This window comes from Lissotriton helveticus, chromosome 4_1 (assembly GCF_964261635.1).
Source record: "Lissotriton helveticus chromosome 4_1, aLisHel1.1, whole genome shotgun sequence".
Lineage (NCBI taxonomy): Eukaryota > Metazoa > Chordata > Amphibia > Caudata > Salamandridae > Lissotriton > Lissotriton helveticus.
Genome location: NC_136063.1, coordinates 1,837,685,302 through 1,837,711,142, shown reverse-complemented (window position 1 = coordinate 1,837,711,142; position 25,841 = coordinate 1,837,685,302). Strand labels below are relative to the sequence as shown.

The window sequence follows — 25,841 nt, the reverse complement described above, 5'->3', positions numbered from 1 at the left end:
TAGCCAAGGAGTAACATGCCTGGATACACAAGATGATCCACCGGGAGATGGTCCTCTTGTGCACCGCTTTCCCCTTCTTAGCGCCCACGTAACCAACAAAGAGTTGGTCATCCACCCGGAACTGGCGTGTGCGATCTAAATAGAACGAGAGCGCACATTTTGGGTCCAGACGGTGGAGCCGCTCTTCCTCTTTAGAGGGATGCGGAGGCGGAAAGAAGGTGGGCAAGGTGATAGACTGCCCGATGTGGAAGGCCGTGACAACCTTGGGCAGGAAAGATGGCTTAGTACGCAACACAACCTTGTCCGGATGGACAGAAAGGAAAGGAGGAGTACAAGAAAGAGCCTGGAGCTCACTCTCTCTCCTGGCAGAGGTGATGGCAACCAGGAAAGCAGTCTTCAGAGTTAGAAGGCGGAGAGGACAGTTGTGAAGTGGCTCAAAGGGAGCGCACATCAGAAATGTAAGAACCAGGTTCAAGTAAATGTAAATGTATGAAACTTATATAGCGCAGGACTTACCCTGGGGCATCTCCGCGCTTGCTTAGGGAACCCGTCCTGGTATTCCCCTGTGAGAAACCCCGGCAGGGTATCCACAAGGTGAAAGCCAGGCATCCCGCCGCGAGGGGCCGATGTGGAGATTAAGCAAGCTATTGCCCAGAGTCGCAGAGTGTGACCCCGTGAGTCGAGTAGGCACCAGAGCGAGAATTGTCGAGACCGTGGAATTTATGAGCCCGAGACCCGCCGAGGCGGGGATCGAACCCTGGTCCCCGGTCAATCTCAGATTCCGGGTCTGCCGCCTCTAACCACTGAGCCACACTTCTCCACAAGTAGTAACTTGTGCATCTGAAAGAGACACGTTAGTATTAGATTCCTTACCTTAGAATACCAGCAATACCAACCCCGGTGGTGGGTCTGCGAACCAATAATCACACCAGAAAGTCCCGGAGGACGGAACGGCCAAAGAAGCCATCCCTCCGGACTTGGCTGTCCAGGCAGTAGTGTCTTGCAAACGTGTGCAGCGATGCCCACGTAGCCGCCTGACAGATGTCTTGTAAGGGCACTCCCCTGCCCAGGGCAGTGGTAGTCGCCGTGGCTCGGGTAGAATAAGCCCGCAATCCAGCAGGAGGCTCCTTCCTAGCCAAGGAGTAGCATGCCTGGATACACAGGATGATCCACCGAGAGATGGTCCTCTTGTGCACCGCTTTCCCCTTCTTCGCGCCCACGTAACCAACAAAGAGTTGGCCATCCACCCGGAACTGGCGTGTGCGATCCAAGTAGAATGAGAGCGCACGTTTTGGGTCCAGACGGTGGAGCCGCTCTTCCTCTTTAGAGGGATGCGGTGGCGGGAAGAAGGTTAGCAAGGTGATAGACTGCCCGATGTGGAAGGCCGTGACAACCTTGGGCAGGAAAAAAGGTTTGGTACGCAGCACCACTTTGTCCGGATGGACAGAAAGGAAAGGTGGAGTACAAGAAAGGGCCTGGAGCTCACTCACTCTCCCGGCAGAGGTGATGGCAACCAGGAAAGCAGTCTTCAGAGTTAGAAGGCGTAGAGGACAATTGTAAAGTGGCTCAAAGGGAGCGCTCATCAGAAATGTAAGAACCAGGTTCAAGTCCCACTGAGGCATCACAAACGGAACAGGAGGAAACGTGTGTGTGATGCCCTTTAGAAATCTATTTACAATAGGGGACTTGAACAAAGAAGGTTGATCAGGCAGCCTCAGAAAGGCTGAAAGGGCAGAAAGGTAGCCCTTAATAGTGCCCAGAGCAGAGTCCTACTGGGCAAGAGAAAGAAGGAAGAGAAGAACCTCAGAGAGAGGGGCAGCAAGAGGATCCACAGCCTTTGCTGTGCAGCATGCCACAAATCTGTTCCACCTGCAGGCGTATACCGACTTTGTGGAGGGACATCTGGCTGCCAGAATGACGTTACAGACTTCAGGAGGCAAGTCAAATGGCCTCAACTGTCGCCGCTCAATCTCCAAGCATGGAGGTGGAGACTGGACAAGTTCGGGTGGAGGACCGTCCCCTGTTGCTGCGACAGAAGGTCCTCCTGAAGAGGCAGACGAACCGGGGGATCGACTGACATACTGAGTAGCTCTGGATACCAGTACCTTCGTGCCCAGTCCGGAGCCACAAGGATGACTTGGGCCCGGTTGCGCTTGATCTTCTTCAGCACTCTGGGCAGAAGTGGTATAGGCGGAAAGGCGTACAATAGCCCGCAACTCCACTCGCGACGAAAAGCGTCTCCGAGCGAGTGTCGCCTTGGAAATTCCAACGCGCAGAACTGATGACATTGCGCGTTCTCTTCGGTGGCGAATAGATCTAACCAAGGCTCTCCCCATTGCTGAAAGAGGCCTTGCGCCACGTCCGAGTTCAGACGTGATTCGTGATCCATCATGCACCGACGGCTGAGCTCGTCCGCCCTGGCGTTCAGAGAACCTGCCAAGTGTTGAGCCACCAGGGTCACGCCCTGGCGTTCCAGCCATTGCCAGAGGCGCAGAGCCTCCTGGCAAAGGGTCCACGACCCCACCCCGCCCTGTTTGTTGCAGTACCACATGGCGGTGGTGTTGTCTGTGAACACCTGCACTACACTCCCCCGGACAGAGGGGAGGAATGCCTTCAGTGCCAGACGAATCGCCCGTAACTCCAACAGGTCGATGTGGAGCTGGGCCTCCGCCGGAGACCAGAGGCCTCTGATCTCCGCCTCTCCCATGTGGCCACCACAGCCCTGGAGGGACTCGTCCGTCACAACTACGTGCTCCGGTTGGGGAAGGGAGAGGGATCTGCCGCTGACCCAATCGCGGTCCGTGAGCCACCACTGCAGCTGTCTCGCAGTGCCCTCCGAGGTCAGGACGTGGTCGGACAGGTTGCCCTGATGCTGGGCCCACTGAAACTTCAGGTCCCACTGCAGAGCCTGCATCCGCCACCTGGCGTGATGCACCAGTAGGATGCAGGAGGCCATCAGCCCCAGAAGCCGCAGCGTCAACCTGACCGAGACCCGGGATAACGGCTGAAAGATGGGAATCAGAGCCTGAATATCCTGGACCCGCTGTTCGGGTGGATAAACCCGAAACCGCGCCGAGTCGAGAACCGCTCCGATGAAAAGGAGCTTCTGAGAGGGGCACAGGTGTGACTTTGGCACATTGATGGAGAACCCCAGCCGGTGCAGGAGATCTGCCGTAGTCTGGAGGTGGCTGACGACTGTCTGGGGCGAGCCCGCCTTCAACAACCAGTCGTCGAGGTTGGGGAAGACTGAAACCCCTAACCTGCGCAGATGAGCTGCGACCACCGCCATCACCTTTATGAACACCCGTGGGGCGCTGGTAAGGCCGAAGGGGAGCACGGTATACTGAAAGTGCTCGTGGCCAATTGTGAACCGCAGGTAGCGCCGGTGGGCCGGCAGGACAGGGATGTGGAAATAAGCGTCCTGCAAGTCCAACGCTACCATCCAGTCTCCTGGGTCCAGGGCAGCTAGGACCTGAGCCAGTGTCACATTTTGAACTTCTCCTTCCGGAGGAAGCCGTTGACGTTCCGTAGGTCCAAGGTAGGGCGTAGGCCCCCTTTGCCCTTCTTGGGTACCAGAAAGTAGTGGGAGTAGCAACCACACCCTACTTCTGGCCCAGGAACGCGCTCGATGGCCCCCTTGGCCAAGAGGGCCGTAACTTCCTCCTGCAGAAGTCGCAAATGATCCCCCGATACACGGTGGTTCTGCGGTGGCATGGCTGGAGGAGTCGCCTCGAAGGGGAGGGAGTAGCCCCTTCGGACGATTTGCAGCACCCACCTGTCCGATGTGACAGTGCGCCAGTGGAGGTGGTGATGGCGAACCCTGCCCCCCACTGGCGTCACATGGGCCTGAAAGCACGGACTAGGAGGGTTTTGAGGTGGATGCTGCGGGGGAAGGTGTGGACTGACCTCGCCGTTTTCCCCGACCGCCGGGACGGCAGTTCCCACGGCTGCCACCGTGTTGGGTATTACCTTGCGGAGCGTGGCTGGCAGCACGTGTGGGTACACCCCTTCCGTGGCCACGAAAGGAGTGAAAGGCAGCCGATTGCTGGCGCGGGGCCGAGAGGCCCAAGGACTTGGCCGTAGCCCTGGAGTCCTTAAAGTGCTCAAGCGCATGGTCTGCCTTGTCGCCAAAGAGGCGACGGCCATCAAACGGCATGTCCATCAGTAGGTTTTGGACATCGGCCGAAAAGTTGGCGGACCTCAACCAGGCGGCGTCTGACCGCCACCGTCGTTGCCATCGCTCTACCTAGTGAGTCGGTGGTATCCAGCCCACACCGGATAGAATATTTGGCTGCATCCCGGCCCTCCACAAGGGCTTGGCCGAGTTTGGCCCGTACCTCCAACGCACACTCTGGCAGCACTTCCGCAACCGTATCCCACAGAGAGTGGGTGTAGCGGCCCAAGAGGCATGCGGTATTGGAAGACCGCAATCCCAAACTAAGGGACGGGAAGATCTTTTTACCGTACTGCTTGTACCTCCTGGATTCCCTGTCCGGCGGTGCCGACGGGAATGTGGTCTTGGAATTGGAGGCCTGGATGACCAGACTCTCGGGGGTGGGGTGGGTGGACAGGAAACATGGGTCGCCCGGAGCCGGGCGGTGGCGTCTGGCCACGTTCCTATCTACGGGCAAACCCGTAGCAGGCTTGGACCAAGTGCCCAAAAGAACGTCGGTTAAGGCCTCGTTAAACGGCAGCAGAGGCTCGGCTGAGCATGACTGCGGCTTAAGGACCTCAGTGAGGAGGTTAGTCCGCACGGCCGCGACGGGGAGCTCAAGGCCCAAGGCCTTGGCTGCCCTCATCAACACCACACTATAGGTTGCCCCCTCCTCCGTAGCCACGGTAGGAGGCGAGACAAAGCCAGTGTCAGGCGAAGTGTCTATACCACTGGCCTCCCCAAGTTCACCTGCCCAGTCCTCATGAGACTGGCATTCACGTGCCAGAGGGTCCTCAGACCCCTCCCAATCCTCCTCATCACCCATCTCCTGGTAGTAAGGTTCAACAAAGGATGGGTCCGGTTCATGGAAAGCAAACTCTCCGAACGGCGTCATAATCGGCGCCGGGCGGCGCCGCTTCGGCGCTGGAACCGGGTTGAGTGAGGTATCGGGGACGGCGCAGCCCGAAGACGGCGCCGGTGGTGACACCCGAGGGGACGGCGCCGGGGAGGTCGTTAAATCCACCGGCGACGACCCGGATCCGGAACCGGATCCAGTGGGGCCCTGCGGCGCCGGGCCCGAAGGCGCCGGCTGCGTCGGAGCCGAAGCACCCGATGGCGTCGGGTCCGGAGCCGCCGACCCGCCAGGACCCCCAGACGGGACCGCTGGGCCCAAAGGCGCCGCGGAGCCCGTCGGAGGAGAGAGGGCCCTCATGGCCATGAGGAACCGCTCGATCTCCTCCGGTGTCGCGTTAGGCCCAGGGACCGAAGGGTATGAAGCCGGACGCGGCGCCTGCGACTCCGACGGAGCCGCGTGGGCAGTGCCACCTGAACCCCCGGCCGCGTCGCGCGAGCGTCGGGGGGAGTCGGAAGAGCGATGACGTCTCTTCGACTTCTTGTGCTTACCTGACGACTTCGACCCAGAGGAGTGATGTCGACTCCCGGAGCTATGATGGCTCCACTCCTGCGACTGGTCCCTCGACCTCCGTCTGGACTGGGACCTCTCTTGGTGCGGGACCGACTGCCGGAGTTCGAGCCGCTCCCGTCTAGCCTTCGAAGTCAGGGCCCGGCAGTCGGAACAGGCCTTGTCGTCGTGGTCGACGCCGAGACGGTGGAGACACCGACGGTGAGGATCCGTCACCGACATCAGTCGGTCGCAATCCTCACAGGGCTTGAAACCAGGCATCCCTACCGGCACCGATTAGGAGTCGAAGACTCGAAAAAGGAGATCAAAAAGATCAAAAAGAGAGTTAGTCAAAAAGTGACTAAGGTACCACTTTTTCCGGATCTGCGCTGCTGGCGCGGAAAAAAGAAGAACTGACGTCAGCACGCGGAGGCGGCGTCTAAGTACTCCGACGACGTCATCACGGCGCCCACGACGGACGCGGAGCCACAGACGACGCCAACCGACGCGCAAGGGTACTGCTACGCAAAAAAATTCCGGATCCAGTCTGACGCCTGGGGATATTCTAAGGTAAGGAATCTAATACTAACGTGTCTCTTTCAGATATGTTATCACTCACAGTGAAGACAGCCAACAGTTGAAGCAGGCTAACAAACTGTAACACAACGGTTGTGGAAGGCAGTAAAATGTGAATGTCACCGAAGAAATCTGACCAAAAGCTTTTCTATGTTTAAAAGTTGTTTTATTCTGATTTGTTTTAAAACATGAGCTTGGATACAGTGCAAACGCTTTGCACTACACCTGCCGACCGCGCTCCAGAGGTTCTTCGGCGCAAAGCTTTGGGTACTGTAAGATCAGTGTTTAAGAACAAGAACTAGTCAACTTCTTTTTGTTTAGTTTTCTTCCAGGTTTAAGTGTCTATATTTCCACATTCATTTAAAAAGTCAAGATTCTCCCTACCAGCAAGCCCTCCCAGTCATACCTATAGTCCTGAATGCCAGGAAAAAAAGAATGGCCCCAATGACAGGGCTGTTGCAAACAGAAGGTTTACAAGTTCATCCTCATTTGGATGACTGACTCATTAACAGGCAGGCATTCAGCAAGTCAATGATAAATAAACAGAAGATTTGGGACAATCTAATAGAACTATCCATTCGCTAAATTTCAAGCAGATCAACGTAAAACTACTACAGAGGCTGGACTTCATCAGATTCACATGTAGGACAAATGCAGGAACATCTTTATTTCAGAAGGCAAGAAACTTAAGTACCTAGCACAAACCGTGATGCTTGATGTAAATAGAAGTCCCACCAGTCAGTTTCTGGATCAAGATGGATGGATGGATGGATGGATGGATGGATGGATGGATGGATATAGTTAATAGGATTTTAGTAGCATGGGTCCAGCATTCCAAGATGGTCACAAGTTCCAATTTAAAGAAGGTATTACTCAGTGTTACCAGAGAGTAACCGTTAGCCCACGGATAGTGTGATGAGTTTTGCCAGTATATTGATCGCTTCAAAGGGAACAAGCATCCAGATCTTTCTAGAAGAATCCTATTAATTACTACTTACCATATTATTTGTCGTACGGTAGGCTTACAAAGTCGTTGAGCAATCCCTAGATTTGAAGTCGCTGACTCACTTTAATATGTTAAGAATACAGGAGAATCTACAATTAATAAACCCAGAATTCCTATCATCATGTTTAAGTGTGACCTCTGCAACAGTAATCTCTCCAACTGGACAAGACAGTGATAGTTCCAATTTGTGGTATTGCCATTCGGCCTAAAAATAACACCAAACATTTAAAAAATATGATGGCTCATGTGACAAATCTTTTGCATAAAGAAAGCAAACAAGTCCACCCATAATCTGTTGACTGACTCATTCACATGGCAATATTCAGCTTATCAGTGACGATTGGCTGAAGAAGATAAGCAAGCATGTGACGCCTTGATCAGGTAACCTAACCTGTGTAGAGGCCAGAGGCTGGAGTATATCACAGCTACATTCACGAGAAGATGAGCAATACTTTATTTCATAAGTCATGATATTGAAGGCAGTAGATAAACTGGGCTGCTTGTTGCTGAAGGAAGAAGTACTAGTGAGATTATGTCAGAAGATCCAGGCCTACATATTGAAAGAATCATGTTACTTCCCCTGTAAGCATCTATTCGTAGAGTGTGGGGCTGCAGATTCACATGCTATGCATACTCCTGCCATCTCGTGTTGGATCCGGACTCTGCAAGCTTTTTTTCCTGGAGGAAGTTTTATTGGCATCCCTTCTCCCCCTGGAGGAATTATGCATGTCTAACACTTTGTTTGTTAGAAAGTTTTGTTTTGCCCTTGCCATGTACAGAGTGCGGATATAGTCTGCTTAGTAAGCGTCCTCTGTTGGACACACTGTGTTTGTAGGTATTTTGTCAACATTTCATACCTGCCGGGGTGGAAGGAGGGTACATTTGAATCTACAGCACCACACACTACAATACAGGGTAAGTAACAGGATCTATTCGTAGCATGTGTTGGTTGCAGATACACATGCTGTGCGTAGATTGTAAAGCAGTACCCCTCCAAGTGGTGGCTTTAGGAATAAGAAAGTGTGATTGTTGGAAATAATGGGCGAAGGACTGTTTGTCCAACTAGAGCTTGTTGTCTTGATTGAACATCAATACAATAATGCTTTGTGAAAGTATGTGGGTTTATCAATGTTGCAGCATTGCAAATGTCATTAAAAGGGACATTTCTGAAAAAGGACATGGCTGCTCCTTTTTTCCTTGTTGAATGAGCTCTTGGCACAGTTGTTAGTGTTTGCTCCTGATTATAGATTTGGATGCATTTACCAACCCACCTTGCTATACCTGCTTTGAATATTTATATTTAAAAAAAGAAAGAGTTATTTGGTTTTTCTGAAGTGTTTAGTACGTTCTACCTAGTAAATAGGTGCCCTTTTAACATTTAGTGTACGCAAAGCACATTCTGCGTCAGTTTCTGGTTATGGAACGAAAACCGGTAACTCCAAGATTTGATTTCAATGAAAAGGAGAAATGACCTTGGGTAAACATTTTGGGTTAATGCGTAGACACACTTTTTCTGAGAACACTTGAAATTAAGGTTCTTTATTGTGAGTGCATGTATTTCACTGACTCTTCGTAAGGATGTTATTGCTACGAGGAAAAGCACTTTCCATGTTAAGAATTGCAGTTTGCAATTATGTAGTGGCTCAAATGGTAGCCCCATAAGTCGCGTTAAGACAATGTTTAGATTCCACGCTGGTATTGGAGTGGCATGTGGTGGAATGACTCTTTATAATCCTTCCATGAAGGCTTTGATTACAGGAATGCAGAAAAGTTACTGGTGTTTCCTGTTTTGTAAATATGATGCAATAGCTGCTAAATTTAGGTGTATTGAGGTGACTTTTGCAAGTGTAAAAGGTAACATATGAATTGTTGCTCTGTTGGGGAAGATTGGTTAATGTGCTGTGTTGTACTTGTAATGCACAAAACGTTTCCATTTTGCTGCATAGCAACCCCTTCCAGTAGGTCTACTTGCCTCTTTGAGAATATTCATACATTCGTAAGGTAGACTGAGGTATCGAAATTCTATAACCTCAGGAGCCAGATTACAAGATTGTATTCAGAATTACGGTAATTGAAGTATGTTTTAGTTTCCTGACCACGGAAGGTATGAGTGGGAGAGGAGGAAAAACGTATGCAAATATCCCTGACCAGTTCATCCACAGAGGATTGGCCGTGGATTGTTGGTGTGTATGTCTGGATGCGAAGCTTTGGCATTTTCCACGGTTGCGAACAGGTTTATTGTGGGAGTTCCCCATGGTTGGGAGTATTGCTGTAGTAACATACTGCGTATTTCCCACTTGTTGGTGTGTTCTGCTGAGGAGGTCCACAATTGTGTTGCCCTTCCCTGGTATGTATTATGCTGAGAGGTGGATGTTGTGACTGTTTGCCAACTTCCATATTTTTTGTGCCAGTTGGGATAATTGTATGGAATGGGCGCCCCCATTTCTGAATGTAATGCATTGCAGTCATATTGTCTGTGTGTAGAAGGACTCTCTTCCCTGATATGCTCGCGAGGAATGCTTTGAGAGCTATTGCAATGCCTAGTAGCTATAACAGGTTGATGTATGGAACCTATTGTTGTCCTGCCCAGTGTCCCCGAACCACAATGTACTTCGTATGAGCTCACCATCCCAGAAGTGATGCATCGGTTGTGACTGTGATCTGCGAGAATGGATGCTTGAGGGTTCTACCTGTTAATACGTTTGGACTATTCCCCCACAACAGAGCATGATGGACCTTGGGTGAAGCCAACACTGTGATCTCTCCCGCTGATGACCATTGAGATGCTAAACACTCCTGGAGGGGTCTCATGTGTAGACGAGCATGGGACACTATTGCTTTGCAAGATGGTATCATTCCTGGTACGTACATCACTGCTTTGACTGGTAGATGATGATGATTTGGCTGAAAAACATCCAGTTGGTTTTGGAGATTGAGAACTCTTTGGGGATTGGAGTAAGCTTTCCCCAATATGGTATTAAGTACTGACCCGAGATACAGTTGTATCTGGGATGGTTAGAGATGTGATTTTGCCACATTCAGAAATCCAATTTATGCAATAGATTTATTGTCTTTTGAGTGTCTGATTGGCATTGATTTTTATTTGGACTCTCGCTTAGCCAATCACCGAGGTAGGGAACCACATGAATGTTTTCTCTTCTTAGTTTTGCCAATAGCACTTTTTGAAGACCCTTTGGGCTGTTGTTACCCCCAAAGGGTAGTACTTTGAATTGCTAATAATGTCCACTTACCACAAACCTCAGGAATTTTCAGTGTGCTGAATGGATTGGAACGTGGAAGTAAGCATCCTTCAGGTCTAGTGCAGTCAACAAGGCGCCTGTTAGGAGTAGCGGTATTACATCATGTAATGTGACCATGTGAAAGCGCTGTGATAGTATGTAGCGATTGAGTGGCCACAGGTCCAAAATGGGTCTTAGGGTTCCATCTGTCTTTGGTATGAAGAAAAAGAGGGAGTAGACTCCTTTGTTTTGATGTTTGGGTGGGACTGTTTTGATGGCTTCTTTTTACGTCGAGCCTGGGCAGCGTATGCGCTGCTCTGCCTGGCATGCTGTTTTGGAGTATGGAAGCCATTGTCGTCCGTAAATGCTGACTTCTGATCATTAATAGGCTTGTTAGTCCCTACTTAGTACCGCCTTGTCTTAACTGGTAACCTCCCATAAGGAATAGTCCTTTTAATTCGGTTGTTACACGGTACGTCTTATTTAGTCTGTCAGCACTTTATTCTTTAATGAGTTTCTCCTACTACAGGCACGACATGCTTTCCTGCAACATTCAGTGCACCATGCGCGCTTTCCCTTCCAAGTAGCCAAGGACAATGGAGGCTGCTCGTTTGAAATGTAATAGATCTCGCATTTACAGAAGATTGAGCTATTGGCCTTGCAAATCACAATGCCTTTTATTAATGTGTTATTTATCAACAGAGAAAGAAAAGGCACTGGGTCAGATGTATGACCCTAAATTGCATGCGCAAACGAGTTTGCGTATGCAAAATGGCCCATGGCCATGTACAACTCCTAAATAGCGAGTCGCAATTTATTTGCGACTAGCTATTTAGGAATTGCGAGTCGGTATTAGGAAGGGGGGTTCCCTTCCTAATTGCGTCCGCAAACAATGTATGAATATTTTGTGACGGTAATTGTGGTCGCAAAACACTCACAAATTACCACCCTCTTCAAGAGGGTGGTAATGCAGTCTCAATTTGGAGGGGTTCCCCGGGGAACCCATTCCACTTCGTGACTGTCTCTAAAAATAATTTTTGAGGGCAGGCAGTGGTCACAGGGACCACTGCCTGCCCTTAAAAAACGGAACCGAAAACGTTTCAGTTTTCTTTTTTAAATGCATCCCGTTTTCCTTTAAGGAAAACGGGTTGCATGTAAAAAAAAACCTGCTTTATTCAAAAGCAGTCCTAGACATGGTGGTCTGCGGAGACCAGCTGGCCACCATCCCTGGGAGGGCCTGTCATTTCCAATGGGCTCACAAATTGCAAGAGGCTCATTAATATTCATGAGCCTCGCAATTTGCGCACCCATTGGGAATCCCAACAGTGTTAAACACACTGTTGTACATGCCAAATAGCGCCTTGCAAATTGCGAGTCGCAAATGAGTCAAAATCTGCGAGGCGCTATTTTGCAGGCTGTACATCTGGCCCATTGTCATTTACAATGTCAATAGCTTAAACTCTCACAAATGCGAGACCATTTGCATTGCAAATGTTTGTTGTAGAAATGCTTTTACTTCTTCTCTGAGCAGGTGTAGATGCTGTGGATTTAAGACCTGCTTTTTGGGTGGAATATGTGGTGGTTGTTGAATTAGTTCTGGGCAATATCCTTGTCTGGCAATTTCTAATACCCATTGGTCTGATGTAATGTTTTGCAACAATTGGTGGAATTGTTGCAGCCTTTCCCCGACTGGTGTTTTGTGGTCGGGGAAGTATGGGCCAGTCATTTAGCTGGTGAGGTGCAGGTGCCATTGTTGGGGGTGCCATCTTCTTTGGCCTTTATTATTTTTGTAGCCTCCACAATAGTAGCCACTCGCGTGCTGGTGGTATTGCTGTATTTAGCGCCGATAGGTAGCATTTTCTGAGGTATAAGCTTTTGCAGCTCCTCTACCCTGGTACCTCCAAAAGGGCTGTTGTTTTTGCATTGTTGTCTGTAAGGGATCCACTGATTTGGCAGTGCCCTTTTTTTTTTTTTAGCTGAGTGTTTACAGCTGGTCCAAAGAAATGTTTCCACTCAAAGGGGACATTTAGAATATGCTGCTGTACTTCAGTTTGAACCTGGAAATGAGTAGACAGGCATGTCTTCTGAACATGACAGATGTGTTTTGACACATTTGATGGTAGCGTTTGAGATTGGATTTCCCTTGTTGACTACCTCTTCTTCCCGCTTTTTATATCCTTCTGGGAGATGTTGCAAGAGCTCTTGCATTTCATCTCAGGTTGCGCTGTTGCAAGGTGAGAGTAGGCACACAGAATTGGCAATTCTACAATGATTAGCATGCCCAGTGGCAACTTTTTTAGCAGCAGCGTCAATCCTTTTACTTTATTTATCTGGAGGAGGTGCCTCACCAGTGCCTTGTGCACCTGCCCTTTTTCTCGCAGTGGTGACAACGCGGGAGTCGGTTGGGGGATTCCCGCGAATGTAGGCTGGGTCGGTTGGTGAGGGTCTATATTTTTCTCAGTTCTTGGCATCAGCATCCTTGATTTGACTGGGTCCTTGAACACTTCCTTGAAAACATTAATACTGGATCCAACCATGGGCAACTAGTGGACTGTGTGTTATGTGTGCGAAAGTGTTTCTACTAGCAAATCACTTTCCTTCTTCTTAGAATGGATTGGGAGCTTATGATACTCTGCAGCACTTTGGATGACATTATAATACGACAGTGTCAACGGGGGAGAAGCTTTCGTAGGCACAGGCAGTTCAATGTCTTGATCTGGTAGTGCCACTTCATGGGTCAGGTGTATGTTGAGTATCTTGAGTATCTTGTGTGCCTTGGGAATCAGTGTCTTGTATTTCTCCCTCTTCTTCTTTCTGTGGAAAGGGTGATTTTAAGGCTAGTCAAGTAGACTAAAAATGATAGGGCTTGTGGCCCTGTGTTCCAATTGTAAAGTCTTTGGTGAAGGCTGAGGAAAGTGGGACTCCTCTGCCTTTCTTTTTGTAGTATTCTTGCGTTTCTCCTGAATAAAATGCTGCAGTCCCTCACGTACTACCCCCTGGTCTTGAGTGGTTTTGGTAGTTTGTGTTTTTTGTTTCTTTGGCGCCTTTGCCATATTTTTAGAAACAGTATGTGGTTTAGAAATCCCGGAGTCATGGATTTTCTTCTGTTTAGAAGTGTGTCTGTGTTGTTTTTCAGCCTTTAGATACAAAGTTTATTTTGGTTCCGTTCCACTTAAGGCTGAGCATATGTTCAGTTCTGATGCCTGTTTGAGGGTTTGCCTGGCGCTGTTCGGTGCCGATGTTTTTGGCAAGTAAAGCCTAGGTGTCGAAGGCTCGGTAAGTGCCGATTTGCGTTTAAATGCCGGTAGTGTGCCAGAACCAACCTCTTATTGTGGCCTGGATGCCTGATTGGGATAGAGAATATTCTCATCCCTTCTCGGCTCCAAGGCATGCTCACAGTGTCAGCCTGAACCTGAAGGTTGTGGTGCACCATGGCTGGGTAGTGGTAATGACGAGTGTAGTATTTTCTTTGCATGGGGGTTAAAAGCACTCACGATATGTAGCGCGGTCTGGGTCTTTGACGTGGGCTGTACCGGAGCAGGGCAGCATGTTCGTCCCCTGACGATGTTTCAGACGTGGTGTAGTGTGGGCTGGCTATGATCATCCTGTCTCATGTTGAAGAGCGTGCCTCGCTGTTCGCGCCACGGTTGAATTCTGCCTCAGCTGCTTGCCCCATTGTGTGTGCAAGGCGCCAATCTTGTCGTGTCCGAAGAGTTTTCTTGTTCTTGAACAATGCGCAGGCGGTGCACTGTTTTTCTTTGTGCTCTGGAGATAGGTACAAATTGCACAAGCCGTGTGAATCGGAGTGGGTGTATTTGGCTCTGCACCGAGGGAACAGTTGGAATAGTTCTTTCTTTGTGTCCGTAACCCTGAAACGGTCATTCTTGACGGGCATTTGTTACTTGGACGCCGGGAAGTCTGTCCCAGTATGTAGTCGAGTTTCCGTTTTTCATTTTCTTTTTCGAAGGCCAAGTGGTGGTGAATGCTGCAAAGCTCCAACGCAGTCTGATCAAGCTCTATGGTGGAAATAAACTTTCTAACAAACAAAGCATTCTACACGTGCAATGCCTTGTTGGGGAAGAGAAACGGTGCACGATGCCGATCATAAACCTTCCTCCAGGAAAAACAGCTTACAAGGTTTTCTGGTGAAGGGTGTAGAACCAGAAAAGCTAAGTCGATCAAAGCAGGCCTGTGGCGGCTATATATAGGATGACCCACAAGCGCCACCAAGCAGTGCTTTGCTCACACCGCAGCTAAAGAGTCTCTCCGGGCTTCACTTAAGGGAGACAAAAGGCACTGAAAATAAAGGGCCAGGTTGCAAGGTTTCCATCAAAAGATTACCTTTAGTTTCTACGGTAGGCAGTTGTTGTTTCAAAACCTCTGTTGTGCTAAATACAACCACAGCAAAAGCTGCACTTTCCTTGGTAGGAGGCCGAATGTCTATCTGATCTCATTTTTCTGGTAAGTAATCAAGAACTCTTACATTATGGAGGTCTAGATAAAGCCTATCATTAGTATAGTGAGGGTTCACCCCATTCCTCATAATTTCTACTATGTGGATCATCAAGAATTTCCTGTACATCTGAGACTGAGCCAAACATGGCCTTTAGGTCCTAAAGGCACTGCCACTGAGGGAGAGGAACTACCAGGGAACCTTCCAATACCACTGGCTGTGTTCTCATGGTGAGGCGCTAGCTCGGACCAGACCCAAAACTGGAATCAGGAGATTAGTCCAGGACCGGTGTCTCTAAAGACAGGACTGGCATTAGCCTGATTGGTACAGACCTGGCCTCCAGGAGGTGATTGACGGTATAACCAAATGGCAGCTTCAGAGGCCTAACTGGGTCAGTCCGCAAGTGGGGGCCCCAGCAAACTCATGGTGCCCGAAGACACTCAAGGGGGACCAAGAATTTTCTGGAAGAGCTGCTGTGAAGATGCAGATGGCCCAGGAAATTCAAAATGCACTGGCTTCAACTATGGAATGGGGTCATAATTGGACAACTGGCGTGGTGACTGGGTTTCTGAGTGTAGATACAGTATACCTTCCCTGATGTAGGAAAAAAGGGGGTGGCCACCCATCTGGAGTTCTTGTGTTTATGCCAAGACTTGATCTTTGACTTCCTCTTAAGACTTACCCGGGGTGGGGACCTAGATAGAGACTAAGACTTGGAGCTGGCCCATGATTTGGAGTGTGACTGCCCTTCTTCCTAGGCTTGCCCATGTAAAACTTTGCCTTCCGCTTCCTGATGGAAGTCGGATGCATCAGGGAGCATTTGTCACTTGACTTTGAATCGGAGAAAACACAGAGACACTTTGTTTGTTATGATTGACATCTGCTTTTAGCAAATGTGGTATGGCTTGAAGCTTGTAGTGTTTGGGGGCAGACATCCCTGTAAGCAAAATAGTTTTGGATGTCAGTAAACCATCAACAAACGTTTTGGCAGAATCAGATCTGTATTGAAGGGCATAGAAAAAAAGAAACTGAATTAGTGCACAGGGGTGGTGCATATAACACTCCATGCTATCACCTGCAAAGGCAGAGATACATTGATTCGAAGTTCAACCGTCTCGCCCATCGGTGAACATGAGCTATTGGAAATGTTTCCAAATACAGCCAGGCGCCTTGGAGTATTCAAAAGATGATCAATTTGTGGGTAGAAGTATCCATCAGAATGCCTGGATAGCCTATTCTTAAAATCTCAAGGCACTCTTCACCAAACAAAATGTTTATACTGGTGTTTCCATTTCTCAACTCAGGGAAAAAAGATCTGAGAATGAGACCGGTATGCACTATAATGAATAGAGACAAACAATGAGGAGACGTCTACGCTCTCAGATCACTGATCAAGCATTCTACCATCCCACTAAAGTATATATACTATCTAGGTACCTCTTGACTGCCAAACTGTGCATAAGGACTGTCCCATAACTTCATTTCACCACTGAAGTCTGCACATGATCTTGAACTCCCATGCAGAGCCTTCAGCAAAGACAGAGAACAATCTCCCCTCCAGAAAGGATTCAAATCTCGCTCTTCAAAAGTACCTCGGTCCACATGGGCATTCAGCCACCAAAGAATCCTGCATTCTCTCACCATCTTTATTTGTCTAGCAGTGATTACATTCACAAAGGTGAAGCATAAGTACCCCCATCAACCAGTCCATCATTTACGGAGAAAAATAACAAAAATACCTCCATTTACAATAAGAAATCGTCACATGGCGCATTCAGTCATGCCTAATGTAAAGGGGGTGCATTCAGAAAGAAAATACTCAGCTGTTTGTATATTTTTCACAAATTCTTTTTGAATGGATATTAACGTATGTGCCACGGGACCCCGTACCTAATACCCAGCTCCCAATTACATACATACAGCATAACTTCTGTTTTTATAAAATTAAAACTTGTCTTTCTCCATAGCACTACTTACCACATATCAGACAGGTCTAAGCTGTGAGAACACATTACCTAGTTTATGGTACTGAATCAACCTGACTACTGAACGATGAAAGGCTACGTATGCCTTATTGGGACTGAATGCCTGACTTCTAGCATACTGCAATTTGTCAGCAGAGTGTTCACCTCACTGAACCAGCTAAATGTAGGTGAAAGTTCACAGCACTGCACTCAAACTGTTAACTATCATTATACAGGCTAATTGAAACTGTTAGTAACATCTAGCTGATATTTGTATTCTATGACACTTGCTTGTCACGGTCTACACATCCTGCATAAACTCCATCTTCACTGGTCTTGGAACCCTAAGCGGCAACGTTTCAAAAAGCAAGACCACATACAATAATTTTTACATTTTGCTTTGTTTCCAAATTCTTACAAGCTGTGGATAACTTCCAACATTATCTTAAAGAACATAACACATTTAACAGTGAGCACCTCAGATCTAAAAGGTATGTTAAGAAAGAAAGATTTCTGAAAGAATACCTTGAGAACTTCCTTCAGACAGGCAGATTGATACGTCATCATTTCTGTCATCGTCAAGTCCATCTAGTCCAGAATTATCTCCCGACAACATTGAGGACGAAGTACCGGCTTCGTGCTGATCAGAGAAGTCAGCAGGGCCCCTTCTTGGTGGTGGAACTTCAATCCCCATCAAACGATATTTGCGCCGTCTGTTACCAATCCACGTCTTTTAAAATAAAAACATTCAATACTGTAATCACCAGTTTTAAAAATAAAAATGGACAAGGAGAGAAAAGATAATTGATATTTGACAGAATGAACGACCTCAATGCTTAACATTTATTATTTTAATTTAACTTAGGAGTACTAAATTAAATTCTTCCAGAATTTGGAAAAAACCTGCATTTTTTATTTAAATAGTTTCCTTCTCCTATTCTATGCGCTTTAGAAATCATGTATCTCTTAGAATAATTTGTAACACTGCTTACTCAAAAATGTAAAATGTCACTTGCTGCCAGTTAGTCTGCCCTTTCAATGTTGTTGTCTCCTTTATATTTTCATTACATGATGTTCATGAAAAACCTATCATAGATTCCTTGTTTTCAATATTATGTTTGCGATCAAATGGAACTTTTGTTATTCATAGCATTTAGTTTTGCTTACTAATGCAAGCATCGCTTACTAGGAAATATGTACCATGAACCTCCTCCTCCTTGTCGCACCAAATTTATCAATTTAAACAACTTAATACAAATAAAAAACACAATTTCTGAGTATTACAATGTATAACATCAGATATGTGGAAGTACATTTTCATGTCAATTCTTTAAAATACCTTTAGTTAATTTTACATTTATATTGTATTCTTCTAATCTGCATTTGATTTCTGTAAACCTACTTCTCAAACACATTCGTAGTATTATATCATCTCAATAACTGCTCAGTACACGTTTAAAGATTTGTTATGGGTTATGTATCTTTCACATTTGTTATACACTTTTGAATATTTCTGTATTTGACAAATAGTGCACCTTTTATTTTGCATATATTAGAACTTGAGAACATAGCGCCTGGACAATAATGTAAATTATAGCAAGATAACCGAAGAAACATTTGTATCATGGCCCTAATGCTGATGGAACATATAAAAACATGCAAGAACAGAAATTCATGGCACAACAACAACAATGTGCCTATTGAAATACAACAATCTGCCTCGAAAGCACACATTTGGGTTCATTTTCGTCACCCCCCTACCAATGGAGGCCAAAAGCCCCTAGTGTCATTAGTGCATAATTATTTTTATTGTGCACCAGGAGGGTATTTACACTAAAAGAGGTTTGTGTTTTGCCAGGCAGGGTGGCACTGCCTCCATGGATACTTAGGGTACCATCTACCCCGTGGATAGGAGCAGATTATGCTGCATTTGGGTCTGAAAACAGATTAATTGTCATGGAGAATATTATGTGATCATAATAACTGGTATGAAGGTCTCAAGCCACGAAGTAATCCTTCACTGAAGGTACCACCAACTTATAGAATTCTATGTCAGGACCGGAATCGAGGATTATGATTTACTTTCTTTGCTTTATTTCATAGCAGCCATGTTAGACATGATCAAACTACAAGTCTCATGAACACTTGATTGAGGGCTTGATTTATTCCCACGTGGATGATACTATGGATGGTACAGCTCCTCCACCACTATTTATAACTGAGTAATGTACTGCAGCACAAACCGCCTGTCGAGTCAAATATATTTATCTAAAAAAGCTTGGATTTACTATATGTCATCATCGTACAGTTTTCACAAGCGTTAAAAATCCGAAATTCTATTTCTGTGCACCAATAGTGAATTTAGGAGGAGCATGATTTGATTTCTTCATGCGTTTACGACTCATCACACAAGAGTTTTCCGCGCACGTCATTCAACTTGAGAAGAATACGAAACAGACACCTTCTGTGCATTATACACATGGACTCACCAGGCATGCATGTCAGCTTGCGTCTTTTCACTGCTTTCTATTATTTATTTTTTCTACTTTTCTTTTAAGGCTCTAGTAAATATGTAGATTAGATTAAGAATCTATGGTAGTTGTCAGCTTCTAAAATTAATATATATCATTACATTGCAGAAACTATTCCCTGAAGAAGGGTCCAGCCCCGAAATGCATAGAGCACGTCGTCAAAAGAAGGTTCTAAAGATGACATATTAAACATGTAATGTGATCTTAACATTACTACCATTGAACACAAAGGACAAGTTGACAAAGAAAAGAAAACTTTATAATAAGAGAAATTTGAACTACATCTGAATTACTGATTAAATTATTTGAAATTTCATTGTGAGTGCTGATTGCTTAACCCCATGGATGCTCAGCATATTCCCCTGCTGTGCTGAGAAATCGGAAATCCCACCCATCATGACGAGCTGGGCTCGTCATGAGCGTGCGAGGAGGCTACTTCATGACGAGCCCAGCTCGTCATGAGCGTGGAAGGGGTTAAGGAATCGCTAATTACCACCAACTTCAAGTTGGTGGTAAGTAGCGATTTCCTTTAAAAAAGCACTTTTACTTTTTTTGAAAGTACCAGGTGGCACACAACCATGCCCTTAGGGCATGAATGTGCGCCACATGTGCACACATGCACATTTCAGGGGTGCAAGAGGGTGTCCTTTGGACACCCTGGCAAACTTGAAATAGCTCCCGCTATTTGCGATTCTTTAATACCGAATCGCAAATAGTGAATATCTTCCCAATCATTCCTATGGGCCTCCTAGCCCATAGGAATGAATGGCTAGGTATTCCTTATTAACGAATCTTAATTAGCGATTCGTTATTAAGGAATATTAAGGAATGACTAATATTTTAGCGATTCCAACCTACATTCAATTTAGGGAGTCCTTAATAGCGATTCGGTCAAAATCGCTATTAAGGACTTGCTAAATTGATTTTAGCTACATCTGGCCCTTAGTGTCTTATAAAATCACTATTACAAGTATACAGTCGTTCATACAGTCATTCGTGCAATGACTGAGTCTTATGTATAGTTATTTATATACAACAACTGTCGCATACACTGCCTTTTATTCTTCTACTTTGTTGGACATTTACCATTGAGAGATATATTTGCTCATCACCACTCCCATAAAGACATTCACTCACCCAAACAACTGTTTCCACATGCACTCTTAACCTCATATACCTACTGAATCAACTATTCACACATCTTTGCAGTCACACACCCACAGCACACAAACATTCACTCTCCCATACAAATACTCAGCTAACTAATCAATAACTAATATAGACTTTTATGTAGCTAGTAACCATCTGATGCGGCAGTTCACACAACAGAGTGATACAGACATTCACACAGTTTAGTCACTAACCCATATATTTAGTGAGACACTTTAAGTTAGTCTCTTAAACAGTCAATTACACTGCTACTAAATCCTCCATCCAGACACTTATACATCCACTCATTCTTCAATGCAGATTGCTATATATAATACATATTTAAATATCGAACCAAACCACATTCACAGGATGACGTCATCAGTGATGTCATTTGAGATGTCATCAGTGATGTCACTGACCATATCATGAATGATGTATAATGTGACATCATCATCAGCGGATTGCGGGCACGCGGTTTATAGTTAGCAGGACTAACTATAACAGAGGAATTTCAATGGTTTTGTACGAGTGAAATGTCCAGCTAACTATAACAGCGCTGAAACCTATGGTTTATTCACATAATATATATATATATATATATATATATATATATATATATATTACCTACTGGCGGTCGCCAGTAGGTATATATAGTTAGGATTTTTTCCCTATGGGATTTTTGAAAATTCTATGTCTAATAACTTTGGCGTTTGTGGACGGAATTGGCTGAAATTTTCTGGAAAATTGAACATTTTGTTTCTGAGCAGCCCTTGGAAATTTGGGGGGGGTTCGTCAAGGGGGGGCCGAGAAAAAAGGGGGGTCCCAAAACGTGTTTTTAACATTGAGTTTTCCATAGAGCGGTTGGCCTCACTTTTAGCCCGAACGGCTGAATGGATTTGCATGAAACTTGGCAAAATTGTAGGGACTGGTAGCCCGATGTGCCTTTTATAGGTCTCAATATATGTGCTCCAGTGGATTTTGAGAAATTAACGTTTAAAAAAAGATATATATCTGTAAGCGCGCTCTGGGCAGCGCTCCGGTCCGCGGACCTTAAGCGTACCGGAACTTCGCGTAGCTAAGCTGATTGGCTCTCCGGTGTCTGTCAACATTCTAAACAGTCCGGAGCGGCCGCCATCTTGTCTCTCGGTAGGATTGAGAGACAAGAGGAGGCCAAAACAAAGGGGGAAATAACCATAAGGGGGCATACTTGATCCTCCCTGACCCCCTAGGTTTAATGTGGAGGTTTTAAAAGGGCCCCGCGGGGCAAAAAAAACAAAAAATGTTTTTTGTTTTTTTTGCGTGGGGAGCGCCCGGTCCGCGAACCGGGAAGCGTTCTGGGCAGCGTACTGCAATGAAAAATGAATGATAGACTTTTCAAATGCTGTATGTTAATTGATTGTTGGTTTTGTTGATTATTTTTTATTTTCTTTATTTTTTAAGCATTTTTTTTTATTGTGATTGTGTTTCATAATTTATTAAACTTTCTAACATTTCATTGTCAGAAATTTCATAATTATCATTGAATATACATTGTAGTCTCTGAGGGTGTAAAATGTCCTCATTTTCAAGGAGGTTATCTACTGCTTGTACACATTGCAGTAGTTCTTTGTCTAAAGTTTCATCGAAAAATTCAATATCATTTTCATCATTGATTTCTTGGCTGCTCTCTTGCAGGACAATTTGAAATTCAACTTTCTGTTCGCCTTCCATTTTGCCTGAAATTTAGATTAAAAAAATATATATTAGTAGATATAGGGCACTGTTGGGATTAATTTTGGGCAGTGTATAGTATCAGAGTGGAAGTAGGAATATAAAAAAGTGTATGTGATTTAACGTAAGTAAATTCATAATTATACAAGAGAAGCCTAACTCCATCCATAACTATAACAGAGAAGTCTATCTAAATCTATAACTACTACAGAGGGATAGTATATAACTATCAGAAAAAGTTTACCATATTAACTTATAGTGCACAATATACTTCAGTTTTAAAAATAAAAACTTACCTTTAGATAGAAGTTGAAGGAATTAGTGAAAATCCTATTGAAATGTACACCAAGAAGTAGTAGTCAAAATGGCTGTGTTTTCTTCTCTTCCTTTATATATATTCAGGTATATAACCAATCAAATGTCAGGTAAAAAAAGTAGAAAATGAAAGTAACATTTTAATTGGTTGTCAATTCCAACACTTCAGATGTGTTTTGTGAAGTAATTTACCTCATGGTATTTAGAGAGGTCTACAGGCTAAATGGCTAAATGGAATTCCAATCAAATTTGTGAAAATGGTAGGGATTGGTATGTAGTATGAGCTAGTCTATATTTGGTGAAATTGTCTCCAGTGGCTTTTCTGTGAACTACTTTCCCACCTTTTTTGATGGTGCGCTTCCCAGGGAGCGACCCGGTACGCGAACCGTTGAGCGCCCCGGTTCGCGAACCTTAAGCGTAACGGGAGTCCACCATTTTGTGTTTCGGTCGAATTAAGATACAAGATGGAGGGCAAATAATGTTCAGAATGGGTAGAAGGGGGCACGGTAGACTTATCTTGACCCCCTAGGTTTTGTGAGGGTGGCTGAGGAGGCCCATATGTGCGAAAAAAAACCATTTTTTTTAAAAATTTCGCGAGGTTAGCTCCCGGTTCGCGTACCGGGTAGCGCCCCAGGGAGCGTACTTTGTTGAAAATTAGTGAAAAATGTTAAGAGTAAAATAATAATTGTGAGTGATCAGATGTAGGGTAGCTCTGAGAAGAGCTTTTGGGTTTATGGTACATTTAGGTACTTACAAGTAGGTACCAATGCACATTCTTAAATTCAGAGTGAAAATTCTGTTGCCATCATCTGAGAAGTGAACTCCATCTCCTCTGTAGATATCTTGCATGTAGTAACGCAAGTTATTGTTGTACAGGGAGCCCATTCCATGGTCTCTCATGTAAGCTGAAACAGATTTGTTTACATGCTTCCTCGACTTCTCAATTTGTGGACAAAATTGGTTTGACCACCTCCATTTCTGTCTTTGGCATATATTTGAATATACCAAGGCAGTCTGAGGAAAAAGTGCCATTAATTGCTCAAAGGTGTCCTTTAAAAGCATTTCCAGACCTACACCAGTCAAAGTGCCCAAGTCATTACCTCCACAGTGCACAATTAACAGGTCAGGTTTGGGCAAATGCATAAAGGTTTTCACCAATGGTATCAATTGGTGACATTTTAATCCTCTGTGGCCAAACCACTTAATTTCCACATCTTGTAAATTGAGGTTAGGTAAATTCCTGTTTTCAGTGTACCTTTGAGCCCAGTGAATATAACTATGTCCAACAATCCAGACAGAAAACATGGTGAGAGAAGGTTCTCCTGCAGTCAGATGAAGTGTGGCAATGAAATGGCAGTTGAAAAAATGAGAGTTTAAAATGAAAAAAACTGTGGAGTTTCTGTGTTCATGAAGCAGTAACAGTGATTGGTGGATTTTGATTGCTGAAAACAGAAAGTTAGGGTGCACGGATGAGTTATTTGAAAGATGTATTTTGAATGGTCAATAAAAAATCATTAAATGAAAGAATGCACTGGATATGCAGGTGCACTGAGAGTTCAGAGTTCAATTGCAACATTGTTGTGTGAACTTGCAAACACCAGAAGTCTTCCAAGAGGTGGTTGCCATGCAGAAAAGGCAGAAAGGGCAGAGGGGGGAAGGGTTTTCATTTGAAAAAAAGTGAGGGAAGAGTTTTGATTGGGTGACATGAGAGATATGTGTGAAGAATTACAGCATTTCTGTGCTTTTGATAGCTGCAGACTCTGGAGTGCATACCTTTTGCTCTGCTGAAGACAAATTGGTGTGTTTCTGAGACTGTTTTCAAACTCAAAGTATTTGCTAAGGTGAGAAAATATTTCTTGAATTTAGATAGAGAATAGTGTGCTTTAAGGAGAAAATTATGAATTATGTGGCGCAAATTGCTTGTAAATATGCTCCCACCTGTGCAAGGAAAATTTAGATTTTTAATGTTTGTGTTACATAGCCATGTTAAAAGTGATACAAACATGCTGCAAAGGCAATTAAAAAACGCTTTTATGTGTCTTAAGGACATTTTAAGTAATTTTCCCATGTGCAGTGTTTTGAAATTATGATTTGAAAATCGTTTTTGGGGAAAAGGAATTGTTTTTAAATTTATGACAAGGACATAATGGTGTATGCTTCTTTATAAGGCAATTGACTGTCCCTGATGTTATTTTTCCCATTTTAATGTAAGACCTTTCTCTGTGGCGCAAATTGCTTGTAAATATGCTCCCACCTGTGCATGGCAAATTTAGATTTTAAATGTTTGTGTTACATAGCCATGTTAAAAGTGACCCAACCATGCTGGAAAGGCAATAAAAAAACACTTTCATGTGTCTTAAGGACATTTTAAGTAATTTCCCTGTGGGCAGTGTTTTCAAATTATGAATTGAAAATCGTTTTTGAGGTAAAGGAATGTTGTTAAAATTTATGTGCGCCATATGCCCCCAAATTTCTTTTTCAGGGGTGCAGCAGGGTGTTATTGAGACACCCCTACACCTTTGGAAAAATTCCTAATTTGCGATGAGCTAATTGCTAATTGCAAATTGCACCTTCTTTCATATGGGCATCCTGGCGCATGGAAATGAATGGGTAATTTGCAATTAGCAATTTGCTCATCGCAAATTTGGAATGGTAAAGAATCGCTATTTATTCCTTAAAATTCGCTATTTTGGAAATGCAAAATAGTTATATGATACATATGGCGGTTGATGTCTAACAAGATAAGAAGCTTAGGGATAGATTTATGATGACTGGCGCAATGAAGTGGACATCACTTACTTCATTGGTAGAGCTTTACATGTATTATGTCCTCTGTATTCTTCATCAAGCGTAACTTTAATCTGCAATCCTGAGTAGGCCTCACCTTAAACAAACCTCTGGATAGGCCACATCTTATCGTCATCCTGAATTAATCATTTAAAATGCTAGGGACAGATTTATGATAGGTGTATGCCTCTTTTGCGCCACTTACAAAACACTGTCCATGGGGAAATGACTTAAAATGTCCTTAAGACACATGAATGTGTTTTTTTAAAGCGTTTGCAATTTTTTTGGGTCACTTTTAACATGGCTATGTGACTCAAACAGTCAAAATCTAAATTCACCATGCACAGGGGGGAGCATATTTACAAGGAATGTGCTCCATGGGGAAAGGTCTTATAATGTAATATGGGAAAAATGACATCAGAGACACTGAAATGCCTTATAGAGAAGCATACACCATTATGTCCTTGTCATAAATTTGCAAACCATTACTTTTCCCCAAAAACGATTTTCAAATCATAATTTGAAAACACTGCACATGTGGAAATGACTTAAA

At 45.0% G+C, this 25,841-nt stretch overlaps 1 protein-coding gene across 6 annotated transcripts in view; it reads right to left on the bottom strand.

Annotated features, from left to right (window-relative positions):
- HDX (highly divergent homeobox) overlaps positions 1–25,841 on the bottom strand; it is a 345,086-nt gene that overhangs the window by 129,213 nt on the left and 190,032 nt on the right. For all 6 annotated transcript variants that reach the window (XM_078688482.1, XM_078688487.1, XM_078688486.1 and 3 more), the window contains one exon: positions 17,319–17,523. In XM_078688482.1, coding sequence (XP_078544608.1) covers positions 17,319–17,523 — 205 coding nt within the window. The remainder of the gene's footprint in view (positions 1–17,318; positions 17,524–25,841) is intronic.